This window comes from Strongylocentrotus purpuratus, unplaced genomic scaffold (genome assembly GCF_000002235.5).
Source record: "Strongylocentrotus purpuratus isolate Spur 01 unplaced genomic scaffold, Spur_5.0 spur5_contig_861, whole genome shotgun sequence".
NCBI lineage: Eukaryota > Metazoa > Echinodermata > Echinoidea > Camarodonta > Strongylocentrotidae > Strongylocentrotus > Strongylocentrotus purpuratus.
Genome location: NW_022145570.1, coordinates 2369279 through 2397127, shown reverse-complemented (window position 1 = coordinate 2397127; position 27849 = coordinate 2369279). Strand labels below are relative to the sequence as shown.

General features: G+C 37.5%; 1 protein-coding gene across 1 annotated transcript in view; it reads left to right on the top strand.

Moving 5' to 3' along the window:
- The window catches only part of LOC105436743 (neurogenic locus notch homolog protein 1-like), a 52454-nt gene that overhangs the window by 8297 nt on the left and 16308 nt on the right, over positions 1 to 27849 (top strand). The window contains exons 4-30 of the mRNA XM_030999180.1: positions 306 to 462; positions 1557 to 1640; positions 2637 to 2750; positions 3927 to 4046; positions 4491 to 4604; positions 5536 to 5649; positions 6422 to 6535; positions 7254 to 7367; positions 8312 to 8422; positions 8782 to 8892; positions 11892 to 12005; positions 12489 to 12602; positions 13136 to 13249; positions 14417 to 14530; positions 15320 to 15433; positions 16100 to 16213; positions 17040 to 17153; positions 18725 to 18838; positions 19720 to 19833; positions 20525 to 20638; positions 21227 to 21340; positions 22231 to 22344; positions 22675 to 22788; positions 23493 to 23606; positions 24392 to 24505; positions 25838 to 25951; positions 26635 to 26754. Of these exons, the coding sequence (XP_030855040.1) occupies positions 306 to 462; positions 1557 to 1640; positions 2637 to 2750; positions 3927 to 4046; positions 4491 to 4604; positions 5536 to 5649; positions 6422 to 6535; positions 7254 to 7367; positions 8312 to 8422; positions 8782 to 8892; positions 11892 to 12005; positions 12489 to 12602; positions 13136 to 13249; positions 14417 to 14530; positions 15320 to 15433; positions 16100 to 16213; positions 17040 to 17153; positions 18725 to 18838; positions 19720 to 19833; positions 20525 to 20638; positions 21227 to 21340; positions 22231 to 22344; positions 22675 to 22788; positions 23493 to 23606; positions 24392 to 24505; positions 25838 to 25951; positions 26635 to 26754 (3097 nt within the window). The remainder of the gene's footprint in view (positions 1 to 305; positions 463 to 1556; positions 1641 to 2636; positions 2751 to 3926; positions 4047 to 4490; positions 4605 to 5535; positions 5650 to 6421; positions 6536 to 7253; positions 7368 to 8311; positions 8423 to 8781; positions 8893 to 11891; positions 12006 to 12488; positions 12603 to 13135; positions 13250 to 14416; positions 14531 to 15319; positions 15434 to 16099; positions 16214 to 17039; positions 17154 to 18724; positions 18839 to 19719; positions 19834 to 20524; positions 20639 to 21226; positions 21341 to 22230; positions 22345 to 22674; positions 22789 to 23492; positions 23607 to 24391; positions 24506 to 25837; positions 25952 to 26634; positions 26755 to 27849) is intronic.

The window sequence follows — 27849 nt, the reverse complement described above, 5'->3', positions numbered from 1 at the left end:
CCTCCCAACAATTACTACAAAAATATTGCAACTGTTTTAATATCATAAAGAAGGACTTCATAACATGAATTCATTGTATATAGGAATACATGCGACCAAAAACTATCCCAGGTAACAGAAGAAAAAAAGGCGGACCTACAATTTGTCCGGGGTATATTTCTTTTTTCTTTTTTTTTCTTTAAAATTAATCATGGGAGAATTCGGCCGGGGAAGGCATCCAAACCGATATCCTGAACCCTCCACTGTTCATGAAATTGAAACTATTGGCATTTATTAATTCAAACTGTGTCAATCATTTTCTCTAGACATCTTTGGCGTCTTACAATGGCTTGTACGGCACCATCGTTAATCCTCTTCCTCCTCCTCTGGATGTTTCAAATGATATCGTGTGGATTTCGTTCATTACCGACAAAAATGATCCTAATGGGCCTTTTGCTGGATTCAATATCACCTTCATGGTTGGTGAGTATCAAGGCCTCTTTGGGGGATTTATTTCATCTTATTCTACAAGTAATGTTGTCTAAGTTGTCTGCATTGCAGTGAAAGAGCGTAGTAGCCCATTCACGCAAACCAGACTGGCCAAAGGAATATATTACCCCGAGTGGCAAAAATATCGGTCTGGTTGGACTCAGGGTTATATCAGTTTTGCTTTGAGACTGAGGTATAAGACATGCAACATTTTTGTCTTGTTTTTCTTGTTGTTGTTTTAATTATAATAACCCTTTTTGGGGTGTTTCCCTCGTTACCAGGAAGCCTCGAAGAAAAATGGTGAAATTAATCACTAAAACTCTCCAAGTATAACCAACTGGGATGTGCAAGTGTATCATGCACTTGGGTTTTCCCCTTTTGTCTATAAAATGCCAATTTTTTAATTTTTTTTTATCAACATTGGTAAATTGTTAAACTGACAAGAAGAATAATTGGTGCCAATTTGAGAAGACAAAACGGATAGGACATGGAGAATAATAATGTGAACTGCTATGGAAAACATGGGGTGCTCTACGCTCTTAACCTAGGGATTCCCCTAAGCACAAACCCTTCATCTTACGTCTTATCCTAGGGACGGGGTGATTTCAAAAGTAACCTGTAACTGTTATCAAACACTTTCGGCTTTAATCCTTAGCCTGGGCGCGGCTGGACTTGAACCCCTGATCAACAAGTAGCCGATGTAGCAAGTAGACTTGAGACATGGCTCCATTGCTCATTTGACTTCAAACATAATTCAAATTATTCTTTCTGTCAATCTGTTGGTCGATTGAATCAGGTGTCTCCGAAAATCTTAAGTAGGGTTCGCCCCATGGCCTGGTGGATAAGACGTTTGGAGCTAGGGGCATGCCTTGGATTCCCGACGAAAGCACCTCTTTTTATCCCCAAGTAAACTTTTGCGAAAATCACCCATAGAGGACAGCAATTTGGAAAGTGATTGAGCTGCACAACCACCAGTCTCTCGAACCCTTTCGCATTGTATACATCTGGCATTATTTACATTTATCGTAGGTTTCTCTTGAATTTGTGAAATGTTATTTCCTGTCATTACCTTTGCTTCTAATTCATAGATGGTAATGAATGTGTGCTTAACAGCAATCCCTGTCCAGCTGGCTTTTCATGTGTGGATTTGGATTTCGATTATGCTTGCCAAGGTTAGTAAACTGTTGAATTAGATTAAACGAAAATGTAATAGCTTCTTATATTGCCCATATATAGCTAGTGCTGATCTAAACGAATGATAATCCTCAGTTTCTATACAACATAGCTGACAACGTCAGATAGATGGGACCTAGCTAATCACCAAGGCAGTGTTTCACGAAACTGTCATAATGGTTTTAAGTACAAGTTCACCGACAACCCGTGTATGAAAGTTAACACGCGTTTCAGCTGGATGTTGGAGAACTTGTATTTGAGACGGTTTTGTGAAGCAAAGCACTGAGTGCATAATTTGAATATTGATGATTTAATCGGGCAATTAATATGCATATGGGATTTAATTAGCAGAGAATTGTATATGTGGTCACTGTGTATTATTAACAGTAATACGGAGAATGAGACTCGGATCATACGGAGGGTCGGATACGATTGTTTGATTTTTAGACTATTACACCTGAAAGTATTCATATTACTTAACGAGTAGGTAATGTTATTGTAATGTAAATTCTTGTAAATCCCCCGTTTGTTTTAAAACATGCTATGAATGTCTTTTTTACATTTTCGTACCGAGAAGATTGTTTTCCTTTATCAAGGATACTCCTATTTCATTGTCCTTGAAAAAAGAAATATGAAACATTATTACATTTTAGTGTAAAGTTGATTTTTGTCTAGTGACAGTTGATTTGAAATTCTCATAGCTTTCATCATTTTAATTTCCAAGCACGTATTATTTACAATTAAAATACAAATTGTTGGCAACATAAAGCCGTAATTTTCCATCTTTCACACAATTCACAAGACTACATGTAGATCGCCCTTGAACCACAATACTTGAATCTTTGTACCATGAAATGGTTTTCAAAAACATAAATCAATATGTGTTTTTTTCTACTCGGATTATGTTATATAGAAACAGACATGATCATAGAACGATTCCTAAAATCCGTTAAGAAGTATTGAAATTAATCTGGTTTTACTTTTCTTCTTGACAGAAATCGACGAATGTATGAGTGATCCCTGTATAAATGGTGGCTCTTGCACAGATCTTGTTAACGCCTACAGTTGTAGTTGTCCTTCAAGCTACGCCGGTGACCGATGTGAAATACGTACGTATATAGTTAGCTACAGTCTGTTAACTTTTAAGTTTAAATCGTGACTTTCAGCTTTACAATCAGGGTCGTGGCCATACATTTCTTAAAGGAGGGAGTTCTGTCGTAGTTTGGAGAAAGCTTGCCTACGCCTTTTAAGCAGCTATCGTCTGGGGGGATTAATCTTTCGTTTAATCATTCTAGTAGAACATGTATAATTTGTTTCCTTGGTTATTATGGGTGATACTAAGGTTGTTATCAAGATTACCATTATTATTGTAATTATTAATATTATCATTAATATTATAATTCATATTGCTCCGATTGTCTCATTTTCGCTCGCGTGAACATTGCCAGCACAAACCACTGACCTCTACCTCCTGAACGGATCATCGCCCATTCCCATTCACTATACGTTACGTACTAAAAGGCTGTATTGTCTGACCGTTCATGAATATTCATGTTTTTGCTAAACTCGGCGAAATGTTTGCTTTTACTAAATGGAAAAATTACGGTGGGGGGTTGGATGAAATGGACATAATGAAATAGGCAGAAGTGATCTATGATAATTCATGCTTTTTATGTTTCGTGTGCTCGACCTATAATCTTCAAATCGCTTGGTAAACTGAGTCCAAAGTTAGACTTGTTTCACATGTGTATTATAGGCAATGACGAGCTTGCAACCTATTTTGAAAAATTACGGAGGGTGAACTTTCAAAAGTCAATGAGACATGAGGGCTCCAATGAAAGAGCTAGTGATAACGTACGTCGGGGTGGATGTGCTTTTCGTTTAAACAAAAAATGAATTTTTAACGATTTTAAAAAAAAAAAGTCCATAGGCTAACATGTTAGGCTGCTGAATCTGACCATGCTCTGACGATAGGGGGCGTTGTGAAATGAGACTAAACGGAGCCATATGGATATTATTTTAGCTATTATTTTATATTATAGTTATTATTATTGTAGTTATTAATATTTGTATCGTTATTTTTATTGTTAATATCATTATTATTATGATTATTGCTATTAGTGTAGTTATCATTATTGTTGTTATTATTATTATTATGGTTAGTAGTAGTAGTAGTAGTAGTAGTGGTGGTATGGTATTCTTGTTACGATCATCATCATCATTGCTATTATTAATATCATCACAACTACCATTGATGTCTTTTTTTTCGCTTTTTTTAACAACAGTGATTAATCCTTGTATCAGCGGGCCTTGTGTTGCTGCCAATACACGGAATTGTGTTAACGACGTTACATCATACCAGTGCGTTTGTGTCCCTGGTTATAACGGTGTCATGTGTCAAAACGGTAAGTTAAAAGGGGATGGTGTCGGATTCCACATGAGAGCCGATTACTATGCGTCTTTAATCTTTAGTAATATTGTGTTTTACAACTACAGAGCATCACATAATAGCTGAATGAGCCAAGTAGCCTTACATCATGATCTCAAAATCAGCAACAGCTTTAATTTTATTTTCGAATCATGGGTGTTACCCCCCCCCCCTCTCGCGACACCAAAAGAAACTCCACATGAGACACGAAATATAGAGAAAGACGTTTAAACATCTGCGTATAATGTATTTTGTACCAGTTGAACAGAAATGTAGTATGTGTAATGGATTCCACAAGGTTGAATTCAAAGAATAGTTTACCACAAGTCCGTATTAAACAAGCCTCATGTTAAATTTTTTTTGGAAATTTGGTAAAGAACGACTTCATGACCAACGGTCATTTTGACAATTTGCTTTACAGAAATCAACGAATGCACTTCCGATCCATGCAGGAATGGTGGCACTTGCACTGATCTCATCAATTCGTATAGATGTACATGTGTTGCTGGATACACCGGGCCGCTCTGTCGAACAGGTATGTGTTATTTGCAAACCAGGTTTCAGGTTCGGGTATGTTTGTCATAAATGCAGTCCCTTAGTTTTGGACATAGTGTCATCCAATCATGCAATAGTCATTAGCAGAAGACTGTGAATCTATATTTCACTGAGGTAACAATATATCCTGCATTTGGTTTAGTCCTGGCCTATTATGTCTCATTTTGAGGGAAAGTATGATCAATAAAGTAAAAATTAATGAAAATCGATATATTGGTAATCCACTTGATATTTTAAACCCACGCTGAAAAAGAAAATTATCTTCCGCGAATTTTACCTGATGATTTGGATTGAATTCGATTCCAAAGGAAATTAATAAACCCTTCAAAAAAGTTTGGAAACTCAAGTTTAATTGATTATATCTCTCTTGTTATGGCATAATCACCGCTGAGTTTGTTATCTTTAGAACGTGTGTTTATTCTTCTTTAAAATGATACCCCACTGATATTCAATTATTCAATGTCAAAAGGTCAAAAGAGAAAAGTTGCGAAATGGACTGCTCCTGTTACCTTCCTGACATGATTGTTCTGTACTTATCTACACGTACTTTTCGTTCCATAAATGACACTTAAAGACTCGTAATTCCAACATCAACTGTTTACGCTGCCGAAATACGATTTGGTGTAGCTGATTCTAGAGTATGAAACAATAGAAAATATGTCAACTTAAACAAAAGTTGTTGTGTCTTTTCAATTTTTGTTTAAACATTGTAAGCGCTATGGTCCTTTTTGTCATATAGCTCAGTATAAACGACCCTTCGTATTGCGATTATAATTTTAACTTCATGTACAACTCTCCGCATGGATAAGCTAGTGTCTTTACCTGACTTGTATTTTATTCATCGGCCTTGCGGTTATTTTTAATAATTGTAGTTTTATGACTTTTCCATTTTAATCTTCATTTATCCCTAGATATCAACGACTGTAGTCCCAATCCGTGTGCCAACGGTGGGTTTTGTACGGATATGGTCAATAGCTACACCTGCCAATGTGCTGCCGGATTTGAGGGAACAGACTGTACAACAAGTATGTTTGGGGCCATATTGAATTTCTATATTTCTTGGAAATCTTCTCCGAGCTCAGAGGTTGATTGCAACATTTCCCCCACATAGTGTATCTGCTATTTGCCATTCTAGTACACCCTTGCAGTGTCATTCCAATAATAGGTCTTTATGTTCTCCTCCCAGTTGGTTTCCGGCTTCCCTCTAGGTCTAGTACCTTCTACTTTTCCTTCGAGCAAATATTTCAACAAGAAACTCTGATGTATTTTAATGTAATATGATCTAAATAGTTCACCATTCTTTCTTTACATATTCCTATAAGAATGTTTTTATTTAAGACTTGCCAAATGGAATATTATTTTGTTACTTTTCAAATCTTTTAATGATATTCTCATCATTCACTTGTACAGCCACATATCAAAAGATGTGTTTTTATATTCCGTATTCTTTGCAAATGTCCGTGTTTCTGTTCACTACAATAAAACAGACCTGACAAAAACATTCCTCTCATTTATGATGAAAAGAAAGAATCACTTTGATCGTACATTTAATTGAAGAAAAAAAAATTAAACTAGGAATGGCCGTTTGTTGCATGCATCTGGGAACAAACCATTATTTCGAATCTACATAGATATTCTGACCACAAGTAGCCTTGTTTCCTGGAATTACTTTAACCAACCAAAATCTACATGGAAATCCGACTACATGTCTTAATCAGCCTAATTCTGTTTTCTGTTTATTTTATCTTGAATGATTATCATCTATTCATGTCTGGTTTGATTTGGATTGAATTGTAGATATCAATGAATGCGTCTCAAACCCCTGTCAAAATGGAGCAGTCTGTACGGATTTAGTCAATGGATTTCAATGTACCTGTCTCCCTGGATATACCGGAACCACGTGCGCTGAAAGTAAGTAAACCGAACTCTCCATGTGCTGCATTGCTTTAACCTTTAGAATTAAATCATCAGCATATAACATGTTCCATAACACATATTTCTTTACTGATTCTAATTAGGCATACATCGTAGTAGCAAACAGTGGATGCAAGACTGATTCTTGATATACACCTACCCCAACATGGAGACTCTAACATGAGCACCCACTTCTAGCCATTACAGCCCTAACCAGACCTCCCGGCACCATTCTTTTGTGGATTGCCCATTCTATAACAGGTCTAGGTACTTGATTAAATGCTATCCCCAGATCCACAAAACACATGAACGACGCTTTCGTGTCATTAATTCTGTTCTTAATGAAAGTATAACTATATATTATATATATGTATATAATGATTTCCGAATTTAAATTATTCAGTTATTCGATGTAATCAAATTTAATGCGTACGTCTTTGTTGAATTCCTTGTTATGAATTATGTAATTTACTCGGTACGAACAATTCTATTTCAATTGTCAGAATGCACATTGCATACATTAAATTACGGTAACTGTTGTTAGGTAGGGCTAGTCATAATGTTTGTCTAACCGAGCAACAACTCTTGTAATCAATTTGCATTTTGACTATTGAGATACAATGAAATAAAAAAGTGAATGTAATGTAATAGCTCGTCACTAGGTAATTGTGTATACATTTAAATACATTTTTTAAATGGTTTGTTCTGAATACAGATATTGACGAGTGTGAGAGCTCACCTTGTCAAAATGCGGGCACCTGTATTGATCGTGTAAACGGCTTCGATTGTGACTGCCCGGCTGGATTTGCAGGGGTCTTGTGCGGAATAAGTAAGGAAATCTCATCATCCCTCATAAGCTCATATAGATATCAACAGTAGAAGTAGTAGTAGTAATAATAGTAGTAGTAGTAGTAGTAGTATTAGTAGGTAGTAGTAGTAGTAATAGTAGTAGTAGTAGAAGTAGTAGTAGAAGTAGCAGCAGTAGTAGTAGTAGTAGTAGTAGAAGTAGAAGTAGCAGCAGTAGTAGTAGTAGTAGTAGTAGTTGTAGTAGGTAGTATTAGTAGTAGTCGTAGTAGTGGTAGTGGCAGTAGTAGTAGTAGTAGTAGTAGTAGTAGTAGTAGTAGTAGTAGTAATAGTAGAAGTGGTTGTAGGTGTTGCACCACAATTTCGATTTATGGTTTTCAGTTGAAGAGAGTCTGGGTTTTGGAACAATAAGTTTACACTTTGTTAGTTGTTTTATTAATAATTTATTCAATTTATCGGTGGTTTTGGTTCATTAACTTAATAATGCAAAAGGTTCATGAGCATAAAGAACCAATCATTGAGCATAAAACATCCTCATTTCTATTGCGTTTCCAATTTTCCAGGATACAATGTTTGATGTTAGGCTTTTGCCAAAGAAAGGGGATAAAAGTGCATGCAAAATAATTAGAACATCGCAGTGCAATAATCATGATTATAGTAAATCAATGTTTCTTATCTGGAAAACTTTCAGGATCTTAAATGTTTGCTTTATTGTAAACAGCCCATGCCTCAACTTCCACAAAAGTCTAAGAGCTTAGTGGCTTTTCAAGAAGGAAAATATATAGGTTACCAGTAGGAACAACATTAAGTGAACAACTAATCATAGTAGCTTCATCAAAGACGGCGGGAATACTTATCATACACTGTTAAGTGTAGAAGAGAAGATATAAATGACCTGCGCTATATTGGTGGATATTATATGTATCATTAGTGTATACAAATAAATATTGCCTATGCATCTGTTTATAGATATCAACGAATGCGATCCGGATCCTTGTGTTTTTGGACAGTGCACGGACCTTATTAACATGTACATGTGTACATGTGATCCAGGGTATACTGGTACTAACTGCAACATTAGTAAGTACCTTAACTAGCAGTATATGTACTTGTTTCATGATTAATAACGAACAATAATTAATAATATTGAACATGCAATTTGCATATAGCATCGATCCCATATCTGCTGTATTAAAGGATGCCCTTTCATTCGAATTTTTAATTGGATTTTTTCTTTCTTTTTTCAAAAAGTAAGTTGAATAGTAAATATCTTTCTCTCTGTCTCTCTCTCTCCACTTCTCTCTTTTTTCTCTCCATCTTTTCCCCTTCTCTGTAACACTCTGTGTGTGTGTTTTCACACCAGGTCCAATACAGGCAATATACATGTTTAACAATACACATTTTGTCTGTTTTTTCTCGTATCACTTACCTTCGATTAGATATCAACGAGTGCACGCCAGATCCTTGCGTAAATGGTGACTGCACAGATTTAGTCAATGGATACACATGTGCATGCAACCCGGGTTATACAGGACGTAATTGTGAATTAGGTAAGGACGTTGTTCTCAGTATGACAAGTAAAACTACAGCTACTACCAATATTATTGATAACTAGCAGGACACGCGGAAATCCGCGGGATTCTAGAGGGGGCGGGGGTGTAAATAGATATATAGAGAGTGTCTAAATTAAAACCACCAAGAACTTTATTTGCCATTCAGGCCATTAACAAAATATACATGTTTAGCGTCCCCGCCCGCTTCCTTTTTGGGGGCCGCCTCCTATTTTTTAATTTTTTTAATTTTTTGAAAGAAAAAAAACATGCAAAGCACTGCTAAAATGTATTTCTGATTTTAAAAAAGAAAAAAAAAATTGTCGGCCGCCATCTTGAAAAATAGCCCGAAAGTCAGGGAAAATGTACGGAGCGGCCATTTTGAAAGAAAGAAAAAAAAAAAAAGGGCCTCCTCCTACCCATTTTTCGAAAAAACAGGACGCTAAACATGTTTTTTTATTTTATTTGGCCTTATATAAAAATTAAAAAAACGATCCAACTGTACCGGCAGTTATTCTTTAAGCCACTGGAACTGCGTAGAGTTCCGTAGTGTGGCGTACCGACTACGCAGAAATTAGGCTGCGTATTAATGGGAAAATAGTCCCTGCGTAGGTTATGCGTAGGCTGGCGTACAGGTTTGCTTATGGTTGCTTACTGTGTGGAAAGCTTTTACTGCTTTGTCGATCTGGCGTAAGGTAGCGTACTGTTGCGTAGGCATGTAGCGTAGTGTTGCGTAAAAAGGCGTACTTTCTGCGTAAAGTTTCTACGCCGAAAGTACGCGAAAAAAAATAAACATGTTGAATTGTTTTCGTTCATCTTGCGTACCCCTTTTCCGTCCCTCAGCATATAGTAACGTAGGCAAGCGTAGTTGGTACGCAACACTACGCAACTCTACGTATTGACCCCACGCCAATTAGTGACCCGCAAGTGTCACAAATAAAGTATTAAAAATATGCTCATCTGACCCTAATTAAATGCCTAAAACCCCCGAGCTTTCGGGGGTTATGGCCCCTTGAAACACGTGGACCCCACGCCTATATTACATATACACTCAACTCGATCTGATCTCTCTCCCCCCCCCCACCCCCAATTTGAAGAACGTCACCCCCGAGCTTTTGGGGGTTTATGGCCCCTTGAAACCCGTGGACCCCACGCCTATATTATATATACACTCAACTCAGGACCCGCGGAAATCGCGGGATTCTAGAGGGGGGCGCAGGCAAAAAATTAAGTTTTTCAATTCGGGGGCTCTATTTCAAATTTTTGGGAAATTTTTGTGGGCTACTTTTTTCAACTTTCGGGGGCTTTTTTTTCTGGGGCTACTTTTTCATTAATTCATAAAGGATAGGCCTAGAGTCTACACTTTGTTGAGATTTGTTTAGTAGGCTAAGGTTTCAGGCTTCCTTCTTCATAATTGCCTAGACTATTTAAAAAAAAACAACATTTTTCTAGTTCAATAACTAAGTTTTCATGCATTGATTTGATGCAAGAACTGTAACATAATAGACCTTAGATTGTGATTATTTCTGACCATGAATTTCGATAATCATTTTTCAAAGTAAAATTTTCACAAGAAAATCAGACAGTCGTTTAAAAACGTAGACATTAGTAATACTTTTACTAATTCTAAGCTCAGGTTTCGTTAATCTATTCACGAAACTATATTGAAATCGCGGCGATAATCATGCAAACCAACAGATAACAATTTCAAAGTGTCAAATCTCTTCGACTCGAGCTCAGCTCAGCTGAACTCACACACTCTACAGCGTAACTCCAGGAAGCTCGAACACCGGCGCCGCAGGCGTCGGACGCCTGCGGTGCGGGGTGCCGGTGAAGGAGCTTCCCAGAGTTACGCTGCACTGTGTGTACTGTACTTGACTGAAGGCAGCTTGCGACTGAACTTTCAGTCCAATGGTTTTCTTGTGAAAACTTTCCTTTAGAAAATGATAATCAAAATTCAGTATACATGGCCGTAGTAATCACAAAATAAGCTTTGATTTCATACCTCCATTCACGAAAACTATATAAAAATCGCGGCAATCATGATGGAAATAGGTCTCTAATATAAGTTTGGACGTCGACGGGAATTAGCCCCGTGTATCTCTCTGGCTTGTGTAGCTCGTACAAGGCAGACCCTATAGCAAGAGGGCTTACTCGGGGGGTAATCCCGCCCTTTGCATAGAGCATTTCATACGCAACATAATGTGAATTGCTCGTCGTCTGTCGTGTCTCTCTTTGATACGGATGTAATGTTGAATATGCATGAGGTATCTCTGTCGTCACGCATATCCTGCATTATGCATATCGCATCTGTTTTCGCCCTGGACGTCGACACGGAGGAGGACCTCGGGCGGAGTATAGCCAATTCCACAGAGTAGACTCTCCCGCGGACGATGGCACCGGGCACCGGGACCCCGAGGGGAGGGTTCAGGAGGAGATAGCTGCACCAACTTCGGTCGGCGATCTTATTAAAAAACAATAGAATACAAAGGCCGGCGGAGACGTCATGCCCCCCCGCGGAGCCTTCTCGTATTATTATTATAGATGGTAGAGGTACTTATAATGATTATGATTATGATGAAAATAGAAATAGTAATATAATGACAATTATGATAATAATGAATATAATAATAAAAATAATGATTATAGTAGTAATAATAATAATAATAATAATAAATATGATGGACTTGCTGACATTACTTTCTAACTCTGATATATGTTATTCTTTGTAGCTAACCAGCTCATTTACATTCATGTTATATCTAAAGTAAGCAGTGATACAGCATTTGATCCGGTTATAATGATTTCGTCAAAAGTATAGGGTTTTGAGTATGGTTAGGTCATCTTAATGGTAACATATCGTGTTTGGTCCAAGTTTAAAGTATAGAATTCGGTTATATTAGGAAATTGACCGCGTAATAATAACTGTTGCAGGAACATGCGTCGTACAATCAAGTAAATCGAGCAATTTCAAGAGGGTTTCTTGTTGTTTATTTCAGATATCAACGAATGTCAGTCGAGTCCATGTGTAAATGGCGGGTTTTGTGTGAACCAGGAGAACATGTATCAATGTAACTGCTTAGATGGTTTTGATGGTGTCAACTGTGGGAATAGTAAGTAGTGCATCATTGCCACCTCACATTTAATCTAGAATCTGTACTTTTTTTAATTTTATTTTATTTCACGATCGCGATCATTCCTATGGCCGAAGATGTTGTGATCAACGAATATGTACACGTGACATTGATTAGTAGAGTTTGGCCAACCCAGTTCGAGTTGGGCATAGCATGGGGTATACTGCTTTGGTGGGCAAGCACACAACAAAAGAATATACGCTATGTTCAGACCAAGTGAAACCATGTTGGCCAAAATCTGTATTTAGAAGGGTCTGATCCGTACGACAAGCCTACAAAGTGATTTTTCGCCTGGCTTACACAATCGGGTACCTCGCGATATCCGGCAGCTTACAAAAAGTGGGAGGAGATCGCGTGGATGTAGTTGTCAAAATTAATTGATTCAACAAAATTAGAAAAAATACTGGTGGTGGTGATAATGTTGATGTTTAATTTTGCCAATGTATCATGTTTATTGAACAGATATTGATGAATGTGCGAGTGGACCTTGCTTGAATGGAGCCACCTGCGTGGATCAAATCAACGGGTACATCTGTAATTGCGCTACAGGATTCCAGGGACTGACTTGCGGAGAGAGTAAGTTTTTCAGTTATAGATTCTGCGTTTTAATTCAAAGAACTGTTTTTGATGATTGCTTGTTTGATGATTTGTTTTCTCTGACTTCTAAGAAAGCACGTTTATGCGTGTAAGCAAGCAACCAGGGGACCGACGCATACATATTTCTAAAAAAGCGATACAACTGTCGAATAAGTTGATTCATGGTCGAAATTGCTTTGTTATGGTTTTGAATGTAGATTATAAACCGAATAAAGACACAAGTAGCCGGGATTATAGACAAAAATTCTCTTAACAGAAACTATATGTTTTGCTGCCATCCATCACATTGTTTAGGCATTTTACCTTGTATGTGTTAGTCCGATCTAGATTTAAATATACGATAAACCATTTAGATCAGTAGTAAAGTAAAGTATAGTATCTACTGATATTTGACGCATTTGCGCACGACATTATTCGGGTCTAAAGTAAATTCAACTGAAGTCACTAATCTTCCAAAAAATGTCTTGTATGAGTCAATCATTTTGTTGTTGTTAATGTGTCATTGTTTACAGATGTTGACGACTGTCAGACCGATAGTTGCAGCTTGCAAGGTGACTGTGTTGACCAGCTCAACGGATTTACATGTAACTGCTATCCTGGTTGGACTGGAGGCTTCTGCAGAATATGTAAGTACCATCGGAACTTCGTTTGTACATTACCTGAGATGGCGGACACATGATTGTAAGAAGGAGGTCAGGGGAATTACCAATGCAATAAGATGGAAATGGTTTTGTTTCCAGATTGAAGTTTGAAGAAAAAGTGATTTATATTATTAAAAATCCTGCTCTAAGGGAGTAAAAAGCAACAAAAAAGAAAACCTCCATAGAACAAAAATATTAAAAAGACAATAACAAGTAAAACTGAAATTGAGTACTGATGGGTAAATTGCTTCATGTAGTAATGTTCACTTAATTCTCAGAACAACTAGTTATTGTGTACCGTCAGTCTAAAATAATGTTGGTACAATTTTACCCATATTGGGTTAAAAAAAAAGGGAACATGTATAATTGTACTCTAGAAGTAAATCCGCTATTCCGTAAGATGGACCCCAAGTTGAGCAAAAATGTTACCAAATTACCATGTTCCAATTATTACAAATATTGGCAAACATGTAATCACTATTTTCCAAGGTATCCGACGATTCGAAATAATCCAAGGTGTAACAAACCGATTGAACCTGCTGTAAATCACAATCATAGAAAAAATTCCCAGACATAGAGGTAAATAATTATCGTATCCGGACACCTACCCCCTGGGCAACCACCCCCGGATAATCACCCCTAGGAAAACCACCCTCTAGGACAAATACCCCCTAGGATAACTACCCCCTAGGGCAACCACCCTGTAGGACGAATACCCCCTAGGACAACCACCCTCTAGTTCAACTACCCCCGGACAACTTCCCCCAGACAACTACCCCTAGGGCAACTGCCCTCTAGGACACATACCTCATATACATCTACCACCTATTGTAACTACCATCCAACTACCCCAGACAATAGCCGCTTAGAGTAATTATCAATCGGTGGGGGGGGGGGGTAGTTAGCCGGGGTAATCATCCTAGAGGGTAATTGTCCCAGGGGTAGTCGTCCCACAGGGTGGTTGTCCAGTGGGTAGAACTAGTGAATATATCTGAACGATTAGACCAACGTCTTGACATTTGTACGAGTCTTTGATATTCTACTTGTCATTATCCACAAGACGAGTATTTCTGGAGGAGCTCGAAATCTCGAAATACAAATCCTATTAAATGAACGTATGGCCCTTTTTTTTAAAACCCATTCTGCCTGCAGCCGTCGATGATTGTAACCCGCAGCCGTGCTTGAATGGAGGGAATTGTGTAGATGGACATCAATCATTCACATGTAACTGCCAACCCGGCTACAGTGGAACCCTTTGTGAAATAGGTAAGTCTGTTGTGAGAGGCATCTGGTTTATTAACTTTTAGTTAGTATTTACAAATTTATTTCATTTGTTTAATTATTTTACCGACAGGTTTGCAATTTCGAAACACTAATTTCCTACACCAGGGGTGGTATTCTGAACATTGCTGTAATAATCCAGATAGTGAAATTTATTATTTTGCTAATTTTTGTGCATTATTCCTGAGGTTCGTTTATCCAAAGGCTCATAACTTCAAAAATTAAAAAGGGTAATTATTTGAGAGGTTCGTAAGTCCAAAAATAAATTAGGGTTCATAATTCCCGACTAAAATAGGATACGTTATTCTTAAAAGCCCTACAAACGCCACAATCATGCCAATATTCTATAACATTTCGGAGTAACGAACTTTCGGGAATTCAACCCCTGTTCCATATCCTACGACATCGTAGCATAGCACATAATTGTGTCAGACTTACCTTATGATTTAAAATAAGAATTAATATCTTTCTGGACCTACCAAGGAATATCGCCCTCCAGTAATTTTCCCTCTATAGCTTGTTAGACCATTCAAATTTCCGTTTCCGCGCGCGCTGGAGATGACGAAGTGAATATACACAGTTATTCGCTTTCTCTGCTGCATGAGCATTATCGTTAAGGGAAAACCACTTGTGCTGGTAATAGTACCCCTCAGTATCTAATTACCAAAGACATGCAGTAAGAAGTTTGAGATATTTTCTTTCTCAGTAAATTTGATTCTCACTATAGTAAATTATTTTGCATTTTTTGTTCTTCTTTTTTTCTCTTCTGTGTAGATAACAACGAGTGTGCCAGTACTCCGTGCCGAAACAACGGAGCTTGTACGGATGCTATCAACTCTTACACTTGTACCTGCCCAGCTGGTTGGACTGGCGTTATTTGTCAAACCAGTGAGTACAATGTAACGCTAGCTATACAGGGTGCACCCCCCGCCCTCTAACCCCAATCATTAAAAAAAATACATACTTCCTGTAGTGTAGAGTCAAAATCCCCGGTACCGGTAATGAAAATCTGTGTTCACAAAAAAGAATACCAGTAATACCAAGATTGATAAGTTTGAAAGAGAGGGTTTTGTTTAAGGAAGCATTTATTTTTGCCGCAAAGAAGGAGTTTAAAATTTGTTCAATGTCTATGAAATTGCTTTTTTGCCTGAACATAAATAAATAATTTTTAAGAACTTGGACCACCCTGTATAATATCATCCGATTGTAGCTAAATAATGTGTAACTGAAATAGAAGCTTACCTGTGTAAACAGAATTAATATTAGTAGTAGCATTATCAATAGTATAATAGTAGAATAATAGTAGTAGTAGTTGTAGTAGTAGTAGTAGTAGTAGTAGTAGTAGTGGTAGTAGTAGTAGTGGAAGTAGTAGTAGTGGTGGTAGTAGTAGTAGTAGTAGTAGTAGTAGTAGTAGTAGTAGTAGTAGAAGTAGTAGTAGAAGTAGTAGTAGTTATAATATTAGAAGTAGCAGCAGCAGTGTAGTAGTAGTAGTAGTAGTAGTAGTAGTAGTAATAGTAATAGTAGTATAACAGAGATTCTTATCCCAATCCACAGATATCGACGAGTGTGGATCCTCGCCTTGCAGGAATGTGGGCAACTGTATTGATGAAGTTAACGGTTTCAGGTGCTCATGCGCCGCAGGGTGGACTGGTGTAGTGTGTAACGAGGGTAAGAATATTTCCTTCTTCTTCCTCTTCTTTTTCTTTTTTTCTTCTTCGTCTTCTTTTTTCCCTATCTTCTTTTATGTCTTGTCTTTTCTTTTTATTCATCTTATTGTTTTGTTCTCTTTCTTCTCCAACTAGTTATTTGCCTTCTTCTTCTTCCTCTTCTTTTCTTTCTTTTCTTTTTCTTCTCTTCATTCCTCTTCTTTTTCTTTATTTTCTTCTTCTTCATCTCATTCTGTTTCTTCTTTTTCTTTGCTTTCCTCTTTCTCTTCCTTTTCTTCTCAATTAAAGTCTGAACAAAAATGATATCGTAATGCACCGTTTCTTTAAAGAAAGTAGTAACGAGAGAGGGGAGGGAGAGGGGGGAAGTTAAAACAAACATGAATTCGAAGCTACTTTAATGATTTCACTTAGGATTATCTTATGCTTTTTTAATAATGGTATGTCTCTGATTCTTTAAGAAGTTGTAACTGCTATTGTTTTTAAAAGAAAATTCAGAGGGAAGCTTTACGACTTTCCAACGCCTACATACACTTTCGAAAACTATTTGGTAAAAATACATTTGGGCACATATATCTTGTGCCCAAACGCGGTTCATTTTATGCTCAATTTGTATTACCCGCACGGCTGGTAATAAGGACAGTACCGATCTTGGGCATTCAATCTCCAATGGTTAAATCGGACACCATGCTTGTCTCATGTTTGACAATCTCTAGCTGGTACTTTTAAAAATTCACATAGATGTACCTTTGATTCGTATTCATTTTGTTTTTCTTTAGATGCATGATTTGTCTTTTTGAGATACCGTGATTATGATTTTTATTTTCTAGATATTGACGAATGTTTGTCCAGTCCCTGCCTGAACGGTGCCACCTGCCGGAATGAACAAAACATGTTCACCTGTGTGTGCGCGGCTGGATTCACAGGCATTACTTGTGCTACAGGTAAGGACGAATGCCTTATCTAGAGGTGAAGTGGTCTATTGGATCCGTCGCCGGACGATGGATCACATGGTTTGCGGATCGAGTCCCACCGCGGCACTAATGTCTTTTGGCAAGACATTAATCTACATTCGCTACTCTCCCCATAATAATAATAATAATAATACAGACATTTATAACGCGCAACATATCCACCCAGAGGGTGCTCAAGGCGCTTACAATGAGCTACATAATATACTTAGATATAATTTTGCTTACATTACATTACACATGGTTATAAAAAAGAAGAAGATGATATTAGTTAAAGTTGGCCATTGGATAAGTTTTCAGGCTGGCCTTGAAACTATCTACTGATTTACAGTCCTTAAGTGTGTTAGGGAGACTGTTCCACAATCGGGGAGCTGCTGAGGCAAATGCTCGATCTCCCCATGATCGTCTGGTCTTAGAGGTGATCAGAGTTGATGTATTGGCAGAACGCAGAACAGAACGACCAGGCTTGCGAAAGTTGAGTAGAGAAGAGATGTACTGTGGCGAGGAGAACTTCAAGGCACGGTATGTGATCAGAAGGATTTTGTAGGTGAGACGATGTTCAACAGGAAGCCAATGCAGGGATTTAAAGACTGGAGTGATGTGGGCCAACTTGCGTGTATATGTCACTAGACGGGCAGCAGCATTCTGAACAAGCTGGAGCCTCTTAACTTGAGACATAGGGATGCCATAGAGTAAAGAGTTACAACAATCGATGCGGGATGTAACAAATGCATGCACAAGCTGCTCAGCCGCCTTTGTGGTGAGATACTTGCGAATAGCACGAAGATTGCGGAGACTGTGGATCGCAAGTTTAACACTTGATGATACTTGCGACTCCATGGTCATATTGGAGTCAAAAATAACTCCAAGATTTCGAACTTTCTTTACTGGAGTAATTGATGACGAACCAATATTCAGATTGGGGGTTACCGACTTGACGAGTTGCTGCTTGGAACCCAGCATAACAAACTGAGATTTGTCGTCATTGAGCTTCAAGTAATTCTCCTTCATCCAATTCCTAATGTCACTTATACAGGCTTCAACACGAGTAATCCAGGCATCAACTTCCCCTTATGTGGGAGAACAGTATATCTGCGTATCATCAGCATACATATGGTGCTTGAGATTATGCCTCTTGATGATATCATGAAGGGGAAGAGTGTAAATGTTGAAGAGTTGTGGCCCAAGTACCGATCCCTGGGGCACAGAGAAGCCAAGATGAACTGTCTTAGAGAACTGTCCATAGGGTTTTAAATGAGTACCCGGTAGTATGTTTAGTATGATAACCTTGGAAAAGGAAATGTGCAAATAGAGCTAGTTAAAATAGCTATCTAACCCAATTTAAATGTTGATGAAATTGCATTAAAGACTATGTTACCTCTGGTAGCGTGACTTGATCGCTGCAACCACCTCAAAAAGGTGAATGATAATAATACCACTAATTGGAATCACATATAGATATATTACGTTCATGATTGGTGAAAATCTTGGTTTTCCCCCCTCGAGACAATAATGTTTTCACTCTTTTTTCATTTTTGTTTTAGATATCGACGAATGTGTGAGTAGTCCATGTGGTGCAAATGGAATATGTAACAACGGGAAGAACCTCTACACCTGTACTTGTTTCCCCGGATACACCGGCCTTACCTGTAACACTGGTAATGATATACGTTTTCTTTTTGCTCTTAGCATTTTAACAACTTAAACCTTGAGTTACTTTTACAATAATAAGACATCTAACTTTTGTTATTTTAATATAGTTCAATAAACACAATTAAAAAGACTTTGAATAAATGTACTTAAGGGCTGGATGATATATAGTATGTAATTTCATCATATGTAATTTCAATACGCTTTATGTACACTGTATATGTAATTTTAATACCCTATTCGATAGCCTGCATAGAAAAAGTGTTCGCATTCCTATGTCAGTGTCAACTTCGGAAAATTCAATAGGGGACGCACAAAGGTATTGAAATTGCTTTAGGCTGATATATTGAAATCTTTGCGGTCGTGTTAAATGAAGCATGAACTGTGTATTGATTGGAGGGAGCATGCTAAATCAGATATATGTATGAATGAAACAGTCGAAGCCTGGTTAGTTTTCCTAGATCAAAGGTCATAATGAAACTAGCATTGTTACGGTTGTAGTGAAAACGAAATGAATAAAGACGTTGGGTTATAAACGTATAATTGTTGTTTTTCCAAAGAAATAAAGGAAATAATAGATGTAGTTTTTCAATATTACATGTAATTTCCCTTGATCTGTGCGACAAAATCTGTTTAACAAAAAGGATTGATTCTATTGTCTAGTGAAGATTTGAAACACTTCCATAGTATCTGCAATCAATACGCGAAGTTAACACTAATCTCTTACATGACATATTCACTCCACACGTAGTGTTCACATTATCGTGTGATACTATCAGTTCTGGTGGGGTTTCGCAGAACGTAAGTTTTTAAAGTTAAATGTCAGGTTAAAGACGTGGGTTTCTATTATCTATTCTCAATACTGTGCTAACTTGTCTCCTTCATACAGAAATCGATCTTTGCCAGAACAACCCGTGCTCCAATATGGCAACGTGTAATAACTTTAGGGTCTACTACACCTGCGATTGTGCAGCCGGTTTCGAAGGACCCAACTGCAATATAGGTATGAAATTTCTTGCATCATGATACGATCTTCATGGCTATGACCTGTTCATTAAAAAAAAATATAATTCAATTTAGAAAATTGTTTGGTGTGACCGAAGGATCCGTCCCCTGGTCTTTTATATTTGTATTGAATTCATTGCCTCTCTGATCATACCCCTCACCACAATCTCAGCCCACAATCTCAGCGTGACTATGTTACTTGCACCTGAGCTTTAAAAACAAAAGAAATCTTCGTACAGTCTTTCGATGTACATCGTATCGTCGCAGTCATATTTATTATATTGTTTAACGGATTAAGAATAAACAATTGTATATAAACGCCCCAGAAATAAAGAAGGAAATGATACCCTCATCTTTGAAATTAGACCAAACTTGTACTGTGGCGTCGAGAAAATAGCCTGTCTCTCTCATTCTCTTTCTCGATGTCTCCATACCTCCCATTTCCACTCCATCCGTCTCCTCAACCTATCCCATAATCTCTCTCTCTCTCTATCTCTCTTTCCCTCCCCATTCTTCCTCCCCTCTCTCTCTCTCTCTCTCCCTCTCCCCTCTCTCTCTCTCTCCCTCTCTCTCTCTATCCCCCCTCTCTCCATCTCACTCCCCATTCTTCCTCCCTCCCCCCCCCTCTCTCTCCCTCTCCCCTCCCTCTCTCTCCCTCTCGCTCTCTCTGTTTCTACCTAAATGCATAGATACTGATGACTGCATCGGGCAACCGTGTAATAACGGCGGGGTGTGTTCGGATCAGGTTAATGACTATATGTGCACTTGCACAGCTGGCTGGACAGGCAGAAACTGTGAAATAAGTAAGTATCATATCATATAGTCTCACACGTAACAAATTATAAGATATTTCTTTTGATCTGAACTATTCATAGATCTAGTCAGTCAAAGATCTAGTCAGTAAGATTATAATGATGACGATGATGACAATGACGATCTTGATGCTGCTGCTGTCTGCTGATAATACATGTAGTTCACAGCATGAAACCATGTCTGACTCTTCCGTAGATCCTTGACTACGACGCTGTTATAGGACTATAATGTTTCATCCACATTGTAGATGTGACAATGATCCGCTCCAGCAATCCATTGTTTGTTCTATGTGACAACCAAAACGGCCAAAGGGTTAAAGGCACAATATGTTGATCAATATTGAATGATTGTCTTTCTTCATTTGAATCGGGAACAATAATTAATTGAAATAGTAAGGTCTTTAACGTAATGCAATGACGCAGTGTGCGATGTGTTTTAATAAACAGACCATGATATAGACTTATTAGTGACGCAATCACTGAAAATCATGAAAGCATGACAATCTTTCATCTATTGAGAGGTTAACTGCGGATTTGTTTTAAATATTAAAAAACGATTATTTTGTTTGTTATCTACAGATATCGACGAATGTGCCAGTGGACCGTGCCTAAATCAAGGCATATGCAGAGATAAAGTCAATGGATATGAATGTATCTGTACCAGTGCATTTTCAGGCGTTATCTGCGAAATCCGTAAGTCACTATATAACTTGTTATTTATTAGTTTTACTATTAGAGCAGTGAGAAATTTGTATTGCAAATAAATGAACGTAAAACCAATGAGTTCTTATCACGTAATTATAACTATTGAACCTTACTTCTGCATTGTACTTAGAGATGCATGATTTTGTTAACGACAAAGATACAAATTGTATTGAATTGGTATGTAAATCTTTAAATAGATGTAAAAAGGAATTATTTACCGACATTTAAAGGTAAAGACCAGTTATGGTCATGCGATTGCATTGTGAAAGAAACGTTGTGGAATCGATCAGAAGAGGTTGATCATCTAGCATCTAGCATCTGCAAGGTTCTGGAATCATCAAAATGATAAGAAAGTTGGCCCATTCTTCGTAAAGTTACAAGCACTATACACAGAAAGATGTATATGGGACTACCCTATATCTCTCACAGACCATGAGAGAAACAAATTTACCAAATATATGAATTAGTAGGCGGTTTCCCGGCAATTTTTTTTGTCATCATGTATTAGTCAAAACATATTCTTTCACATGATTGGTAATGAGAGCTTCCATTTCATTTTTTGAAATTGGGGCGTTTCCAATACTGGTCTTTACCTTTAAATAGTTACGGTTCCTTGAGGGTTCATGCAATTTGTAATGAGCCGCACCCGTTATTTGGACTATATGTAACAATGCACTTTTTTAAATAATTATGTGAAAAAGTAGGATTAAACTGTACTTGCTTCGTGTACATTAAACCGTCAGAACATGGTACATAGTGTATACCTATTCAAATAGTAGGAGACGTAGACTCATATCATAGGCAAATAGAGATGTGAAACCTTGTGCATTTATTTGAATATGATTACCTGATGTTTTCGAAATCTGTGTACTCTTTAGCTGTGGACCCATGCTCCTCTTCCCCATGCCAAAATGGCGGAAACTGCAACGACTTCGACACTTACTTTACGTGTGATTGTCTGCGAGGCTTTGCTGATTTTGACTGCGGAATAAGTAAGTTCATGTACATGCAATTTATTCGACACTGTTTCATTATTATTTTGAAACCTTGAAATGATAATCCCATCCAGCATCATGATGATGATGATGATTAGTTACTGTCAAGAACATTTTCTGCAAAATATGACCCTGTTTTGGTGTAAAATCAGGTTCAAAATTGATTGTAACTATATCATTACTGATCGACTATCGAGTACAACTTTAAAGTGAAAAGAAAAAACGCATTAATAAAAAAAATGAGCGAGGAAGCTCACAAATTAGTTTTCACCTTACCAGAACTCAACCTTCTCTCGGATGTTCTGTAACTCTCATTTGTGTCCATAGATATCAATGAGTGTGCTAGTGGTCCATGCAGGAACGGCGCTCCTTGTGACGATCTAATAGCTGACTACCAGTGTAACTGCCTCCCCGGGTACAGAGGGAAAGACTGCGGAGAGAGTAAGTAAAACAAACTCTTCTTCGATATCATTGTTTTTTAATTTCATTCGCTTTATTCAAACAGGCTCACTCTCTCAGTATTAAAACTGATTTCCTGAAAGGGCCTCTACAAAATATAGATTACTGAGGAAATTGAACACAGTCTAAATACATATGTACCATATCATGGATTGTTTGTTTTTGTTCTTTATACACCATGATATAAGCGTTAACAAAAGGAGATATTTTACCAGTTTATTCGATATAATACCCGTTCTTCAAATCAAATGGAAAAAATAAAATCTTTTTCTTCGCCACCGTCTGATTTATTCCCGTAGTCTACATTACAATGCTCCATATAAGTCAAGTGAAATCCAAAGATATCGATTTATTTTCTTCACCCATGGTTTGAAAATGTTTAAAGAATTGCATCACATGCATGCAGACACACATACATTGTAAATTAAGTAAAGACGGGGAATCTTAGCGCACACGCCAAACAGAAGTGAAATGCTACACATTGCCATGATAGTTATTCGCGTTTGAAAAGTCGTAGGACTCCTCTAAATAAGTAACATATTAATTCCCTTGCGAAACTCTTTAGTTCCATTGCGAAAATCTTTGACCATCAAACCATTTCAGAACGTGATGAAAGCAACTATATAACTAAATCATGCTAATGTTTCACATCACCTAATATGCTTATGTTTATTTTCTTCCATTAGATATCAACGAATGTTTGACCGCCCCCTGCCTGAATGGAGGTCAATGTATAGATGGAGTCAATTCCTACGTATGTCGCTGCCGTTCTGGCTTTACTGGTACTAACTGTGCCACAAGTAAGAACACACCTTCACATATCTCGATTGAGCCTTACTTTGCCCTGGCTGACTTATAATTTATCGGAATGATAATCATCATTTGTATAAATTCTGTGAAGATTTTTTAAATCACAAATTGTCAATGTAATACAAGTCAAATAGTGTTATACGAAGTCAAAGGGCCTGATCATTATTGGGAGGAACTGCGCCACTATTTGAACTTGAAGTATTGTAGAGCTTCATTTTAACATATTAGACTATGATAGTCAATATTGTTCAAAGATCCAGATTAAACCTACCCTAATACAATTAATGTATATTACGATAACAATATTTAAGTAGGTTATTAACCATTAAAGTATCTGATATCAATTTCTTGAAAATATAATGTATTCTTATTAATTTTATCCAAGCAAAATTATTAAAAACTGTTGAAATAGTCTTTGATGAAAGTGCTTACTCCATGGTACGTTAACACGTTTTACTATTAGATCGTTTGTAGAATGATATGGATTGTTCATACTGAGATTGATAACACAACTAAAGGTGTTAGATGCCGTTTGTCCTTCTTAAAAGAATAGGGCAATGACCATTTTCATCATGTAATCAGTAAGACTAGTGGGTTTCGAGGTAGCTGTAAAATATTCAAAGCTGAGCCCTGAGTTTTCCTGGACAACGAGACCGAATTGCATTGGACTTTGATAGCTTAGGCTTGTCTGACTTTATTCTGCGCTTGTATTTTTTTAAATAACAATAACGAAGATTAGGGTGACGTTGATCTAAACGTTGTTTCTTAATTACAGATATTGATGAATGTGCCAGCAATCCTTGTGAAAATGGTGGTGTCTGCCGAGATCAGATCGATAAATATGTCTGTGACTGCCCTGTGGAATGGACAGGCCTTCGCTGTCGAATAAGTAAGTATAACAACAAAACTCTTCGTATTGTACTAATTTAGTTTCACCCGAACCAGGGTTTATAATCATGTTTATTAAATTGAATAACGTTAAGCTCTCAGTGTGACTTTTTTCTATTAACCCAATTTTGTACAAAGCTTATATCCAGTGTAGGGTTTAAATAAGTAAAATACAGGTCGTAGAGTTAATGCCCTTTTCCCATGTTTGTGTAAATGCCGATTCTCACGGCTCTTACGCCTCTTGTATAGGGCGCGATGTTTAAAGTCAACTTTCTTTGCAAGATGAAACCCAACTTGACTTTTAGCCAGTCAGGCTCAACATTATATTAATCTCTTTCTAATCAGAAAATTGAAGGTTAGATAGGGGCCATTAGTTAATTTCCAAAGTGCTTAAGAGGAGGATACTTCGATACGTCAAGGTTTGATGATAGAGAAATGTACGACACGAACGTCATGAATTAAAGGGTTGAAGACTATCCGCAATCACAAAGGACAACATCATTTAATCAAAGCATTAATCTAAATCTTATTGTGAAACCCAACTTGACTTTTAGCCAGTCAGGCTCAACATTATATTAATCTCTTTCTAATCAGAAAATTGAAGGTTAGATAGGGGCCATTAGTTAATTTCCAAAGTGCTTAAGAGGAGGATACTTCGATACGTCAAGGTTTGATGATAGAGAAATGTACGACACGAACGTCATGAATTAAAGGGTTGAAGACTATCCGCAATCACAAAGGACAACATCATTTAATCAAAGCATTAATCTAAATCTTATTGTGAAACCCAACTTGACATTTAGCCAGTCAGGCTCAACATTATATTAATCTCTTTCTAATCAGAAAATTGAAGGTTAGATAGGGGCCATTAGTTAATTTCCAAAGTGCTTAAGAGGAGGATACTTCGATACGTCAAGGTTTGATGATAGAGAAATGTACGACACGAACGTCATGAATTAAAGGGTTGAAGACTATCCGCAATCACAAAGGACAACATCATTTAATCAAAGCATTAATCTAAATCTTATTGTGAAACCTGATGAATTTAGTATCTTTATGATTCTAGGATGTATCAAGAATGTTGTCATTAAAGATGCTGGGAATAAATCTGGATTGAAAGAACCAACTGAAAAAGAATACCGAATATAAATACCGACTACATCCCAATTACAACTGGCATTAAATTATTTAGTTTTTCGTAAAATTCCTTCACCCTATTTTTACCATTTAATTTTTGTTTCGCCCTTACATGTGATTAGGAGGAACATGCACCCCCGTAGCTAAGACATAGTGTAGTATAATCAACATTGGGGTTTTTTTTTCCCTTGAACAGGTGCGCGCCCCTGTGGAAGCTCACCCTGCCAGAATGAAGGAACTTGCGTGGATGGTGAAGCGGGCTTTAGCTGTATCTGTGTGCAGGGATGGACTGGAGACATCTGTACCCTAGGTAGGCTTTGAAAGAAAATAATTAGAAAAAAATATTGCAATGCCGAGGCCTTTTTCCTGATTTTCAATCTCTGTTTCAACTTATTACTGACACTGAATTGTATGGAATATAATTGAATTGTATTGAATATAATTGAATTGTATTGAAATTGAGTGATTTGAATTCAATACATTCTAGTCCCTAGAGTGTAGTTACTATTTATTATTTCGACATGATCTTGACAAAATTCGATTGTCTAACCAACCTCAGAGTATTGAGAACATCTTTCAACGTATAATGAAAATGCAAACTAAGATTACAGTGAGATTTATAATCATCTCTATTTTTATTTGTTATATGACACGATCTAGAAGAAGGACAATGACAAGTTTTAATAATCATACAATTTCATTGTCAACCGATAAGAAATTTAGTCAATTCACAATCTCCAGATGCTAGTTGAGTTTATCGAATGAGGTTAACAGATAGGTCAATAGGCCATATTGTTTTTAACATGACTTAGCCAGTTTTGAGGCTAATAGTTTGCTCAAAGTTTCAACTTTGCACTGCAAAATTAGCAAAATCTACAATGATATTGTGTGTCTGTCGATAATACATTTTGAACATACAGCTAATAATGTGAAAACCCTTGAGTAAAGCAACAAAAAAAAAAATGTGTCATTCATATTTTCCCCATTTTACAGATGTCAACGAATGTCAAAGCTCACCGTGCCAGAATGGTGGAACTTGCGTGAATGAAGCGGAAGTTAACCAGTTCACGTGCATCTGTACTTCCGCCTGGATGGGCAACAAGTGTACTGAACGTATGTATTCTGGGTCCTACGACATATTCTCCTGCGATATAATCGTTATGATTACCGACCTCCCGCGTTGAACCCTAGCCTCACCACAATACCTAACCCTAACCCTAAACCTCGCCTTTGACCCAATTAAAACTTACCCTATGCTTAGGTGAAATAAAATCGGTGGCAATTTTCACCGGAGCAATTTCACTTTCATATTAAAGTAAAATACACTGTACAACCCCTTTTTTCTGGCTGCAAAGTTATGAACTTGGAATATGGCTTAACTTTCAGCGTGTTTCCACAGAAAACATCAACACGGTATTTTCCGTGTCATACCGTGTCATACCGTGTCATACCGGGTCAGTTTTCCTGTGGAAACACAAGCGTGTCGGGTCGAGTCGACCGAGATGCGGATTATCAGATCCACCTCTGGGAGGTGGATCTTGACGTGTCGACCCCCACGAACTCCCTGTAAAATCTCTGTGGAAACACACAGCGACAAACCGTGTCTGGCGGAGCATCACCACTGCAGCGTGATTGGTTGAAAAATACTCTGAAATACGCGTATACAATAATATGTTTATATACGCGCTGTACGTAACAATGGCAAATGTACGTCACAATAGAATAGCGTGGAATCCTGTGTAGATCTGAATCCACCATCGAGGTCAAAGGTTAAATCTTGACTTCCGATTGACACGGCATTTTCCTGACTTGGAACACAGAATCGGGGCGAATCGGAATGCTGTGCTCTGTGGAAACAGATTGGTTTAATACCGTGTCGCCGCGACACGGTATTTCAATCCGGAAAAGATAATCCGGGTTCCACTTTTTTTTCTGTGGAAACACGCTGTATGAACAAGGGAAGAGATCGGTGGAACTTTTGTTCAATGAAGGCTAGCTGGACAGAATTGACTGATATGATGGCTAACCATTAAACAAAATAAAACAAAAACATAAACCATAACATTTTCAAAATTCCAGTCAGATATTCCAATCTTTCTTGCAATTCAAACGTCATTGATCTAGGGAAATATACGTCTTGTTATCATGAAGGTACAATTAATGTCATATGATTTATGTCCTAAAGGTTGCCTGCATTACTAGGTAATT